The 13,220-nt window shown below is 47.2% G+C and overlaps 1 protein-coding gene across 2 annotated transcripts in view; it reads left to right on the top strand.

Moving 5' to 3' along the window:
• Positions 1-3,459: 3,459 nt before the first annotated feature.
• CD38 (CD38 molecule) overlaps positions 3,460-13,220 on the top strand; it is a 57,254-nt gene continuing 47,493 nt past the window's right edge. Inside the window, exon 1 of one of the 2 annotated variants that reach the window (XM_040487531.1) lies at positions 3,460-3,992. In XM_040487531.1, coding sequence (XP_040343465.1) covers positions 3,739-3,992 — 254 coding nt within the window. In that variant the 5' untranslated portion in view covers positions 3,460-3,738. The remainder of the gene's footprint in view (positions 3,993-13,220) is intronic. The other variant, XM_040487526.1, reaches the window with a different exon arrangement.

Raw genomic sequence — 13,220 nt, 5'->3', positions numbered from 1 at the left:
TCAAACCCTCCTTCTGCCCTGACTTCAGTTTCTGCGGGCCTTTGGAGAGATGGCCCATTATTAAAATCCCATCTTCGCATCCCTCCTTGCTTTTCTCTTGCTCCATCGTACTTACCTGGGGTGATCGGCTGACGGGTGTCCCCCTTGCCCCACATTTCAATGCTGAAGGTGACTGGATTTGGAGATGGGGCCTTGAAAGAGGCAATTTTAGTCAAAATGAGGTCATTAAGGTGGGCCCTAATCCGATAAAACCGGTGCCCTAAGAAGAAGAAGAAATTGGAATGGAGATGCGGGGACACACAGAGGGAAGACCGTGTGAGCACACAGCAAGAGGGCAGCCGTGTACAAGCCAGGGAGAGAGGACTCAGAGGAAATCAGCCCCATGGATACCTTGACGTGAGGCTCCACAACCGTGAGACAATAAGTGTCTGCTGTTTAAGCCGCAACAGGCTTTGTGGCTTGTGTGTTTGCGCCGGCAAACCCACAAACCCCAGCCTCATCACACCTCCCTCTCTGCCTACCTTCTGCCCTTTCTACTAGGCAGCGGGGAGCAGCTAGACAAAAAGAACACCCCCTCGCTGACTGGCCTTTCTTTAAACTCCTGACCGCCTAACGACACCCCGAGACCGTCTCTCATTTCCTTATTCCATCCACCCACTCTGCTCGTCTCCTGCGTTCTGCCAGCTCTCGCCCACTCATTTCACTGAGAAGCGCCCACGAGGGTGTCCACGTGTCCCTGCCGGCCAGTCCACGAAGTCGTGTTCTCTACCTTCCTTCTGTGAGGCAGCTGGACTCCCACCCACACCATCTCCCCGTGCCTCAGTTTCCTACCACCTCCGCATGAGCTTTGCAAATTTTACGCTTTTTCCAGCAATTCTCCCCTCTTCTGCATTATCAGCTGTTGCCTGTCTCTTGGGTCACCCAGTCATCCCACAGACATAAGGTTGTAGGTCTCTCCTCAGAGACAACATTTTGTCCTCCTGCTACGGCCTCATTTCTCTATCCGTTTGACAGAAAGTCTTCAGGACGAGCCATCGAGCTCACTGACACGTCTTCCTCTCACACACTCCCATGAACCTACTCTCATCGGGCTCTGTCCCTCCACCTTCCTCTGCAACGGCTCTTGTCGAGCGCACCAGTAGCTCTCCGTCTGGTCTCAGGCTGTTGTCTCAGGGGTCGCCCTCGCCAGCATCCTTTGCCTGAGCCCTCCTCATCTTCCTGACCTTCACTACTCATTGAGTCTCTGAAACTTCTGTTTATCCCTTTGGCTTTAAAAACTGTCTGTAGGGGGGTACCTGGGTGGCTCAGTCGGTTGAGTGTCCGACTTCGGCTCAGGTCATGATCTCGCGGTCCATGAGTTTGAGCCCCGCGTCGGGCTCTGTGCTGACAGCTCAGAGCCTGGAGCCTGCTTTGAATTCTGTGTCTCCCTCTCTCTCTGAACCTTCCCCGTTCATGCTCTGTCTCTCTCTGTCTCAAAAATAAGTAAACGTTAAGCAAACTTAAATAAATACATTAAATAAATAAATAAATAAATAAAAAAAACTGTCTGTAGGGGGCGCTTCCTGGGTGGCTCAGTCGGTTGAGCCTCCGACTCTTGATTTCCGGCCAGTCATGATCTCACAGCTTTGTGAGATCCAGCCCCGAGTGGGGCTCTGTGCTGACAACGTGGAGCCTGCTTCGGATTCTCTCTCTTCCCCTCTCTATACCCCTCCCCTGCTCGTGCTCTCTCTCTCTCTCTCAAAATAAATAAATAAACTTAAAAAAATAAAAATAAATAAAAACTATCTGTATGGTAAAGCCTCCCATATTTATGTTTCCAGTACTGACCCCTTGAATTCCAGATATTTTTACCCAAATAGCTACCTGATGTCCCCTACTCGGGGTCTACTGAACATCTCAAACTTACCTCCCAAACCAAATTTTTGGTTGGAACCTTTTTTCCCCAAACCAAATCTATCTCACCCCCAGTTTTTCCATCACTATAAATGGCAGTGCTGTCCTTCCTTTGGTGAGTTACTCAGACCCGAATTCCTGGAGTGCTCTTTGACTCCTTTTTCTTGCAACCCCCCTCCCCCATCTGACTCCACAGCAAATCCTTTGTTGCTGCTACTTTCAAAACGTATCCAGGATCCAACTGATTATTTTCTTGACTCTTTTGTTACTACTCTCCTGGTCAAAGTCATCATAACCGGTCTCCACCTTTCCATCCTTCCTTACTTTCCTACAATTTATTCTCAGCGCAGAAGCCAGATTGACCATTTAAAACGTCAAGCCAGGGGCGCCTGGGGGGCTCAGTCGGTTAAGCTTCAGACTTTGCCTCAGGTCACAATCTCATGGTTTGTGAGTTCAAGCCCACGTCGGGCTCTGTGCTGACAGCTCAGAGCCTGGAGCCTGCTTCGGATTCTGTCTCTCTCTCTCTCTCTCTCTCTCTCTCTCTCTGCCCTTCCCTGCTTGTGCTCTGTCTCTCTCAGAAATAAATGAACATTAAAACAAAATTTTAAATGTCATGGCTGATCAAGTCACCCGATGACCTTGAATGTGTTCAAAATAAAATTCACAGTCCAAAAAGTCCTTATCCTGTCCCACAGGGCTATTAGTGATCTGGTCCCCTGCTACCCTCTGAACTTGTCTCCTGTTCTGTCTCCCTTAACCCTGCATTCCAGCTCCAATGGCCTCCTTGCTGCTGCTGCAACAGGTCAAGGGCTTTTTTTTTCCCTCAGAGTTTTTGCACCTCACCCTCTGGAGAACTTTTGCCCCAGGAAGTCCTGTGGCTTGATTTTTCACTTTCCTTAGGTCTCTGCTGAACGTCACAGATGGTCTTACTGGTAAGGAACCTTGAGAGAGGACAGGCAGGGCATATCCGAGACTAGTCACTCGATTATTTATTGAACCACCACTTGGAGTGCTTACGGCATGCCAGATACTTTTCCAAGCACATCCCATGGGTTATAGAAGCAGGTTGTAATAGCTAACATTTATTGAACACTCAGCCTGTGCCAGGCATGGTGCTAAGCACATTGTAAATGTGAACTCTCTTAACCCTCACCGTACCCTATGAAGTAGACGCTGCCATGATCCCAGTCTTAAATCTGAAGCACAGAGAGATCAAATAATGTGCCCAGTATCACTCCAGTAGTGGGTAGAGGTGCTGAGTTTGAACCCAGGTTTCATTACTGATGCCACTTGAGTTAAGGGATGAGGCTTGAGTGGAGCTTTTGAAGAGGGCTGAGCAGGCATTTGTCAAACTTGTCAAGTAGAGGTAGGGCACCCTCCCTCTCCTTCTCCCCCCACCCCACAGAGAGCATTGCTTATGGGCAGGTGCAGAGGTAGGCAGCCGGCCTTCACACTTTCCAGGAGAGGGTGTGGCTAAATTGTAAAGTGCAAGGTTGAACAAGGCAGCTGGTGGAGAAGCATAAGGATATATTGTGTTTTTCCGGGGCCTGCAGAGAAAGCTTAAGGAGGCCGCTTCTTCCTGCAACTGCAAAGCGTGGTCCTTGTCTGCTCAGGAGGCTGGAAGTGAGCGGCGGCGGTAGTCGTAGAGGCCTTTCAAGTCCTTGAAATCCTTATTGGTCCTGCCGGCCAAGGGACTTTGGAGGGGAGGGGGGTGGGTGGGAAAGGAAGCCGTGCGAGATAAAGGGGAGGTGCGTTTTCAGAACCGGGCTAGCTCCGTCCTCGCTTTCGGACCGGCCGCGGGTGGTCTCTCCTGCAACTTCGCGAGCGGACCCCACGGCGGACCCCATGGCCGACCACAGGTTCAGGCCCGTGTCCGGGGAGAAACCCTGCTGCGACATTTCCAAGAAAGCCCAGATCTGTCTCTGCGTGGTTTTCGGTCTCCTGGTCGTGGTGATCATCGCGGTGGTGGTGGGGATCGTGATGTGGCGCCAGCCGCCCCAGCACCAGGAGTGGAAGGGGGCGGGCACCACCGCCCATTTTTACGAGATAATCCTCGGACGGTGCTACACCTACACCCAAATCGTGCGACCCGAGCTGGGGTGAGTCGGCGTCCGGTGGCGCGCGGCGGGGCGCGGCGGGGCACCGCGCGCGAAAACAAAGCATCTTCTATTCCGGGTCAGCGGAGAGCCCGCCGGCCAGTGCCGGCTGGGGAGCGCTGGCCTTGACGTTCCGCGCCGCTCGCGGGAGCGCCTGGAGTTGGCACCCGCGCGCGCGGGCGGGCGGGGAGCGCGCGGTTCGGCGGCCGAACCCTGGGCGCAGACGCCCGCCTTCTGGGCTAGGTGCGCGGCGCCGGCGGGGCCCCGCTCCGCGCTCGCCGCCGCGCTGCAGGCGCGCAACTGGTGGGCGCGGAGGATCGCGGGCGCTCTCTGCTTTGCAGGGGACTTCTGTGCGCGGGCTCTGGCCCCGGACAGTTACCGGTGACACCTGCCTGGTTAGGAGGCTTCTGGAGCCTGCAGGGGTGTGTGTGTGTGTGTGTGTGTGGCGGGGGGAGCGGGAGGGGAGGGGGGAGGATGGCATCAGAGGAGCCAGACCACTACAGTGAGTTTTATTCACGAATATAAAACAGCACTTCTTGCGCCCCCAGGGATAAATGGGACAGAGAGCTCAGTGACAAAATTAAACCAAAACACTAACTTTGGAACGTGAGATAAAACTTACACTGTCAGGTGCATCGGTTCGACGCATCGGTACCCACCCTGAAAACACCACCCACATCAGTCTGCGGAACCTTTCCAGAGGGTTCCTCTTTCCTCCTCCCACCTAATCACCCCCAGAGGGAACCGCTTTCTTGACTTTCATTCCCAGGGTTTGGTTTCACCCACAGAACTGATTTTTGAAGTTGTGCATGAAGTAGAACCAGCCGGAAGTAAAAAGCTACTTCTCAGGGTGCCGAAGGCGGGCACCGGGAGCCACAATTTCTGTTGGGAGTGTGGGATCGCGCAATGAATTCCGCCTGCGAACCACCGGCAGCCCCGGGAGCCGAGCGGTAAAATCCGCACCCCAACCCCCACCCGCCAGCCTCCCCGCGCGCTTTCCGCCCCTCGATTCTTGCACATTTTTTCCAGGCCAACGATTGCCGATTGCCGGGGTCGGTCCCGTAAGTGTTTTGCTTCCCAGTAATTAAATAGTTAATTGAGAAATCAGAAGTTGAAGCGTTTCCCTTAGGCTACACTTAAAGTGTTGATAAAATCAAGCGCTATCTATTCTGACTTGGTAATGATCGACGCGGACGTTTAAGTTTCATCTTCATGTAACAGTTTTAAGATTTCTGTTGTTGTTCAATGTAAATTCACGCTATTGGTTAGATTATCACCACCGGGTAGCAAGCCCGAGGCTCCGTAGGGACCACGTGACTTTTTTAATGTTTGTCAGGGCGCCGGGTCAATATTAAACACACACACGCAGACACTATGTAAATGGGTTAATAATTCATACGGTACCACGTGCTTGTCACTGAAGAAATATGAAATCACCGAGTCCCGTAACAACTAACTGTGTGAGGCACTTGACTGCCGCCCCCATTTTAGAAACGAAAAAATTGAAATAGAGAGTTTGAGTCAATTGCCCAAAATTTGGATCCAGAAACTGAGCTCACCCCCTGTGCTGTGTTGCCTATGTATGTCCTGTACGTAGAGTGACCACAGAATTTACTATGTCTGGGACATTTTGAAGACAAAGGGGATGCTGTTACTAATTATGCTGAGTCCATAGACTTATACCAGAACGTATGGTCCCTTTATCCTCGGAGAGTTTAAGGACACAACTTCGGGAATCACACTGGCTGGGGTTTAAATCTCGGCTCTGTCAGTCACAGTGTACTTTTGGGCAAGATACTTTCTCTGGGCTGCAATGATCTCAGAATGGAGAATGGAATGATGTGGAAATTCTTCCACATGTGGAAATTCTGAGGATTAGGAGGAATAATCCCGATACATACAAAGTGTTAATGCTATTGTTTTTGGAAAGGCAGTATCACAGTCACCTTTTAACAATAATAAATAGAGATCAAGGCCAACATGAAAATGGATACCTAGTATTAAAGCTATTTAAATTACAATTCAGTGTATCCGTCCTCCATGTTGTTTCCTTTTTTTTTTTTTTTAAGTTCATTTATTTTGACAGAAAGAGAGTACAAGCAGGGAAGGGGCAGAGAGAGAAGGAGAGACAGAATCCCAAGCAGACTTCACACTGTCAGCACAGAGCCGGGTGGCAGGCTTGAACTCCCAAACCCCAAACCCTGGGATGAGATCAAGAGTTGGAAGCTTAACCACTGACCCACCAGGTGCCCCAAATTTATGTTGTTTCTAATTTTTTGTTTTACTGTTATTTTTTAAAAAATTAAACACATGGCCCTGGAGATCTTTCCGTGTTAGCACAGGTAGATTTACCTCATTATTAAAAAAAAACAAAAATTTTTTTTTAGTGTTTATTTTGTTTTTGAGAGAGAGAGAGAGAGCATGCATAGGGGAAGGGCAGAGAGAGAGGGAGACACAGAATCTGAAGTAGGCTCTGAGCCATCAGCAGAGAGATCATTACCTAAGCTGAAGTAGGACACTTAACCCACTGAGCCACCCAGGTGCCCCTGATTTATCTCATTCTATGGGTAGAGGTAACTATTTCGGTCCACAAAAATTCGTTTCCAATTTTCTTTTTTTAATCTTAAAAATATTTTTATTTATTTTTGAGAGAGAGACAGACAGAGAGAGAACGAGAACGAGCGGGGGAGGGGCAGAGAGAGAGGGAGACACAGAATCTGAAGCAGGCTCCGGGCTCTGAGCTGTCAGCACAGAGCCCGATGCAGGGCTCGACCCCAAGAACCGTGAGATCATGATCTAAGCTAAAGTCAGACACTTAACCAACTGAGCCTTCCAGGCACCCCAAAGAAATTAAATTTTTAATTTAAAAACTACCAAGAAAGAAATCTCCAAGCCCAAGTGGTTTTAGTGTAGAATTCTTCCAGATATTTAAAGAAGAATGAAAACCTATCCTACACAATTTCTTTCAGACATAGAAGAGGAAGAAATAATTCCCAATTTTTTTTATAAAGCTAGTATTGCCCAAACCAGACAAAAACATAAAAATAAAAAATGAGAAAAGAAAGAAAAGAAAACCTCAGATCAATATTCTTCATAACTACAGACACAAAAATTCTGTTTTTTAAAAAAATTTTTTGACATTTATTTATTTTTGAGAGACAGAGAGAGTCAGAGTGCAAGCAGGGGAGGGGCAGACAGGGAGGGAGACACAGAATCCAAAGCAGGTTCTAGGCTCTGAGCTGTCAGCACAGAGCCCGATGCAGGGCTTGAACTCACAAACCGTGAGATCATGACTTGAGCTGAAGTCTGATGCTTACCCAGTTGCCCCTATTTATTTCTTCTTACGGGCATTCTTTATATATTGTAGATCATGTATGTAGTATTTTCTTTCTCTCTGCTTGTTGTCCTTGGAACACTTATAACTTCTGTTGCTCCCCTGACTCTTGAGACTTTAACTTCAAGGTTATGACTCTGGTCACTAATCTTCTTTCTATGTTGTTGAAAGTCTGGCGTGCTGTTTCCCGTGTAGTCATACTTCTCAGCATCAGAAATCTTTACCCTGATGAATTCTGAGATCATTCCTGAGATCCTCTTTTCCTGTCCACTCCTTGCTGGGTCACTGTTTCCTGCTTTGGTCTTTTATACTGGGCCAGAACTTCACTTTATGTCAATTATTCAACCTTGTAATTCCATTTTGACCTGGTATTTCTAGTTCTTCTTACCTCTGTAGGTCTTTATTATGACTACGTGTTAATATACACAAATTTGACATGTTACGTGATCCCAGGCAAAACAAAACCAGTATCAAAAACAATGTATATGACAATCGTAACTATATAAAACTGAATGTAAATGGAAGAAAGGCAGTGAAATACGGTACTGCTGGGTTAAGGGAATTGTTAACGGCTGATTCTTATTATTCCGCCACTGATTTTAGGCCTTTAGTAAGTTTCTTGTAGATTTCTTTCCTTATTATTCTTCAGTTTCAAGTGGTCTACAATTGGCATCTTGCTTATCTGTGACTACATAATAAACGACTCCAAAACTAAAGCATTAAAGCATTTCATTATTTTACATGACTCTTGGATCAACTGGGCTTAACTACGTGCTTCTTCTGCTCCTTGTGATGTTGGCTGGGACTGGAGTTATTTGGGGGCTCAACTAAGTTGACATATCCAAGATACAGGGGACATCACTCACATGAGGGACACCATGGAGGGGTCTGCTGAAAGGCTGGCATTACCGGGGATGCCGGAAAGGTGGACCATCACAATGTCTCTCTGCTGTCTCAGAGTCTGGGAGTCCCAGCCCTGATGTTTTGACCCTGTGAACATGTTTTACTGGCAGCCCCTGGAAGTGATTACTGCCTCATCACCATTTCTTGGTTTGATATTCTTTTACCGGGAAAGACTAGGAATGAAAAGCAGCTTTATTTTCCAACCCAGCAAATCCTGACTTGGAAATGTTTGCTCTTGATTCTGTCTAAAAATGAATCTGTACCTTATCGTGTGCGGTGAGAAGAAATGAGGCGCACCTCTGACATTCTGCCTGGCAATCTCCTTAGGCAAATTCCTAAGTTCCTCAAGTATTTCTATTACTGCGGACGACAGTGTTACCACAACCATCTAACATGGGTCAACTTTTTCTTAGGCTCCGGTGACAGTTTCCTTCCTGTGTGTCCAGCCTTTAGGAACAGTCCCCTTAAGGTCTTTCTGTCTTTCTTTTTTCTTTTTAAAGTTTTATTTACTTAAGCAATCTCCACACCCAAGGTGGGGCTTAAACTCAGAACCCTGAGATCAACAGCCCTACACTCCTCTGAGCCAGCCGGGTGCCCCTCCCTGAGGTCTGTCTTACCCCAGCCTGCCACTCACTCCCAATGCTGGTGCCACGCTGCCTCTCCAGGGAGAGGGAGAGAGTGAGAGAGAGGTGAGGAGGGGCAGGGATGGGGGGAGAGGAGATGTTTATTTTAAGGCATTAGCTCCCACGATTGTGGCAACTGACAAGTCCAAAATCTGAAGGGGGTGCAGACAGGCTAGAGACCTAGGGAAGGGTTGATGTTGCAGCTTGGGTCCGAAGGTTTATTTGCTGGCAGAATTCTCTTTTTCTTGGGGGAGGTCAGTCTTTTTCTTAAGGCTTCAGCTAATTGAATGGGGCCCATCCACATTATGGAGGGCAATCAGCTTTACTTAGAGTCCATCCATTTAAGTGTGACATCCACATGTGTGTGACCAAATATCTCGGTCAAGTGTACACAGAGAATGAGCCATCATGCTCATGTGTCAGGGTTCTGTTACAAAGCACCTCACTTCCGGGTTCCACTTTCTGTTTTGGTTACCTATTGCCGATAAACTACCCTAAACTGTAATGACATAAAATGACAATCACTTACTATCTTTCATGATGCTGCGTGTTGGCTAGCATCAGTTGGATGATCTGCTTCAATGAAGTCATCTGGGGGGTTGAGTCGACTGGAATGCCCCAGACATTGTACTTGTGTGGTGGTGCTGTGGTGCATGGGCAGAGCGGGGATGGCCAGGGCTCTTTTTCTCTGTGTCATTTCAGGGCGTCTCCTCCTCACAGCCCCCCGCACATGACCTCACCATGGTGCAGCTACGTGTCTTCAGAGTTCCTCAGCTCTTTCCAGGGGAGCCTGGGTCTAGACCCCTAACTAGCGCAGCGTCTCTTCCACTACATTCTTCGGGTTAAAACGGTCACCAGGGCAATGAGAAAGAATAAAATATGGCCCTTTGTAGCAACGTGGGTGGAACTGGAGGGTGTTATGCTAAGTGAAATAAGTCATACAGAGAAAGACAGATACCATATGGTTTCACTCTTATGTGGATCCTGAGAAACTTAACAGGAACCCATGGGGGGGAGGGGAAGGAAAAAAAAAAAAAGAGGTTAGAGTGGGAGAGAGCCAAAGCATGAGACTCTTGAAAACTGAGAACAAACTGAGGGTTGATGGGGGGTGGGAGGGAGGGGAGGGTGGGTGATAGGTATTGAAGAGGGCATCTTTTGGGATGAGCACTGGGTGTTGTATGGAAACCAATTTGACAATAAATTTCATATATTAAAAAAAAAAATAAAAAAATAAAATGGTCACCAGGCCTGTCCAGGTTCAAGAGGAGAGAAAACAAGCTCTACTCTGTGATGAGAAGAGTAACAAAAATTTTGTGGACAGCTTTAGTCCTTCCTGTATCTTTATGTTAGCTTTTAAATTTTTTAAAACACTTTAAAAATTTATTTATTTATTTATGTATTTATTTATGTATTTATTTATTCATTTATTTATTTTTGAGAGAGAGCAAGAGGGAGAGAGAGAGAAAGACCTCAAGTGTGGGAGGGGCAAAGGGAGAGGGAGGGACAGAATCCCAAGCATGGAGCCCAACGTGGCCTGGTCCCAGGACCATGAGATCATGACCCGAGCAGAAATCAAGAGTCAGATGCTTAACCAATGGAGCTACCCAGGGATCCCTTTATGTTAGTTTTAAAATTTTTATTTCTTTCTTGTCTTTTTTGTTCTTCTGTGACATCGATTGCTCTTTATACATTATTACCTTTTATTAACTAGATTTAACAATGATAAAAAATGATACATGCCTCCTGGAATATAAGCTCATTGAATCTAGGGGCTCTTTGTTGAGTGGTATATATTTATGACCTAAAATAGTGCCTGCAATACGGTAAGCAAAAATAGTTAGTTGAATTAAATGAACAGTATACAAGCCAGTATATTACGAATAATAAAAACAAACAGAGCTATCATAAATCTACCTCGCCAACAAACTTCCATACCATTGCTCCCAAATCCCCATCAATCTCTATTTTGGGCTAATAGAGCATTGATGTTTCTTTTATATAATAGCTTCTCAGTATTTCTTTGTAGGTCTTTGGACTTTATCTTCTTTATATGTTCCTTTTCCTTCATTTTCCTTCTCCAAAATCTCTTACCCCCATACAAGTCACTTTCTGTCAGTCTTTTAGTGTGGGTAGGCAAGTATTGAAACTTGTCCCTGCTTATCAAGATGGAACTTCCTTAAGTTAAACCAGGGGCAGAACATTCCTGAACAGGTGGCCCCTGGTTCTGCTGTCTCAAGGTCACACCCAGGAGCTGCATTATGACCTAAGATGGCCCTGGGCACGAGACCTAAGAGACGTGTGGCCAAGACTCACCAGAGTGTTATCAGGTGCTTAGTGTTGACAATTTGGAAATATTGGTACTGTGGGAGACTGTCACCTGTCCGGGCAATAGTCAGGAGCCAGGGAATGTGGGTGGAGGGTGGAGCAGAGTCTGCAGGTGGAAATGGAGAGCCAGCACCCAGGGAGAGATGGGCCTCCAGGGAGGTAGCCAGAGGTGTAGTTCAGTTCCAGGAATCTTACTGCCTTGGAGAAAACCAGCCCTCCCCATGAATTTAAGGCATTGATGATAGCTGCTGGCTGTTCAGGAACAGGAGAGGGCCTTCTTCTGATAGTTCCCTTCTTCCCTGCCCCATACAAGCTGGGGTTCCTGAGGGAAGATACTGTTTTACTCACCCCTGCATCCTCTTTTGTCCAGCACATTGCTTGTCACATTATAGTCCCTTGGTAGATGCCTGCTAAGGTGAACTCAGTGAAGTCCTCATCATGCTTGTTGAAACATAGACATACACAGTATTTAGAGACTTAATCAGAGAACATTCTTCACCCATCTTAACTTGCTTTCTGATGATCACAGAAAGATCATCTGCCCTGTGCCTGCATTGACTATTATTTCTGATTCCTTTTTCTTCATTTCACAATTTCTTTTTGTTTCTCCTTCCTCTTCAAAATTTCTAGCAAGATTTCTCAGGGACCAATTCTTCATTTTCACTTCCCCATGACTCCCATTTGAATGACTACAGCATTTTATTAACTTCTACTCAGTGAAATTTATGAGTCCACAATGTACAAAATACAAATTCCTACAAACACATAATAAAGACGCACGGTGCGCCTGATGCTGGGGCTCCTGTGGGGGGAAGTGGGGTTCAGAGAGGAAGAAAACACCAGTCCTGCTGTCCAGGGTCCTGAGGGGAGGTCTGGGAGGACTGAGGGGAGGTCTGGGAGGACTGGCCTGGAGACAGTGCTGCAGGGCAGTGTGATCTGTAATGGCACATGGGTGTGTACGTGGATGAGAGTGGCTCCTTGGAAGGAGGGGTGGTTTCTGTGCTCTAAGCCCTTCGCTAGATTCTGTAGGGGTAAGAGGTACTCAAGTACCTGTCAAACAAGAAAATATGTGAATTGCTCTGAGCCAAGTGCCTGCACCATGCCACAGAGTTTCAGAAATGAGCACCATCCACCTGGTGGACCAGAGTTGGGAAAGACTTCATGAAAAAAGTCACGTATGAGGTCTTACTTTTACCATAGAATTTCAGCAAAGGGTGTTATGAAGAGTGTGTGTTAACCTGTTGACTGAACCTGGGAGACAGATAAGATGGTACTCTTGGAGGAAGACTGGCCAATGGATGGACCAAAACTCTTTAAAGGCTGTAGGACCTTGGCAGGACCCCACTGGTGAGAGGGTGTGAACCCCATGTTGGCCCACCCACAACCTGGACCCTCTCAGTGTGTGAGAGAATGAGTGTGAGTGTATTTGCACAGGACAGAATTCTAGCATGTTTTCCCTGTGGGTGATGGGATGACCACCAGCTCAGTGTCTGTATTCCCAGCTAGACCCTGAACATCATTAGAGCAGAATATAAGTTCATGGCCTCACATTCACCTGTGTGTCCTCAATGCTTAGTTCTATCATGATTATCAGGCTTCCTTTAACTCCATTTTTCATTCTGGGGCTCTGAAACAGAGACCAGTAGCCAGAGTCTTAGATGCACCTGACTGAACATGGAGGGCAAAATAGGGAAAGTGAAACTGGTTTCCAAAGTGTAGGCCTGGGTGCTGCTGTGATTACAAAGGTGGAAGTTGGGCCACAGAGCTGAGTTATCTCTGGAAGGAAGGGTGGAGTACACATGCAAACAAAGTGTGTTTAGAACTTCCAGACTTGAGCTGCTACCAGGACACCTGAGAAAATGTAGCTCTGGGGTAGAATCTTCCAGAAGGGGAGCCTGCTTGAAAGTCTTGGGAACACATCAGATGGCTGAGTAAGGAAGGATAGAGGTAAGGGAAGAGGGAAAAGGAGAGACATTACTTCTGTGATTTGCTTCAGAAGTTCCTAGAAAGGTCACGAGTGCTCACTGCTGACATCCAGTCCGTGCT

Source organism: Herpailurus yagouaroundi, unplaced genomic scaffold (assembly GCF_014898765.1).
Source record: "Herpailurus yagouaroundi ecotype Mexico unplaced genomic scaffold, PumYag 28, whole genome shotgun sequence".
NCBI classification, from domain to species: Eukaryota; Metazoa; Chordata; class Mammalia; order Carnivora; family Felidae; genus Herpailurus; species Herpailurus yagouaroundi.
Note: the sequence above shows the minus strand (reverse complement) of the source record. Positions and strands in the feature narration are given on the sequence as shown.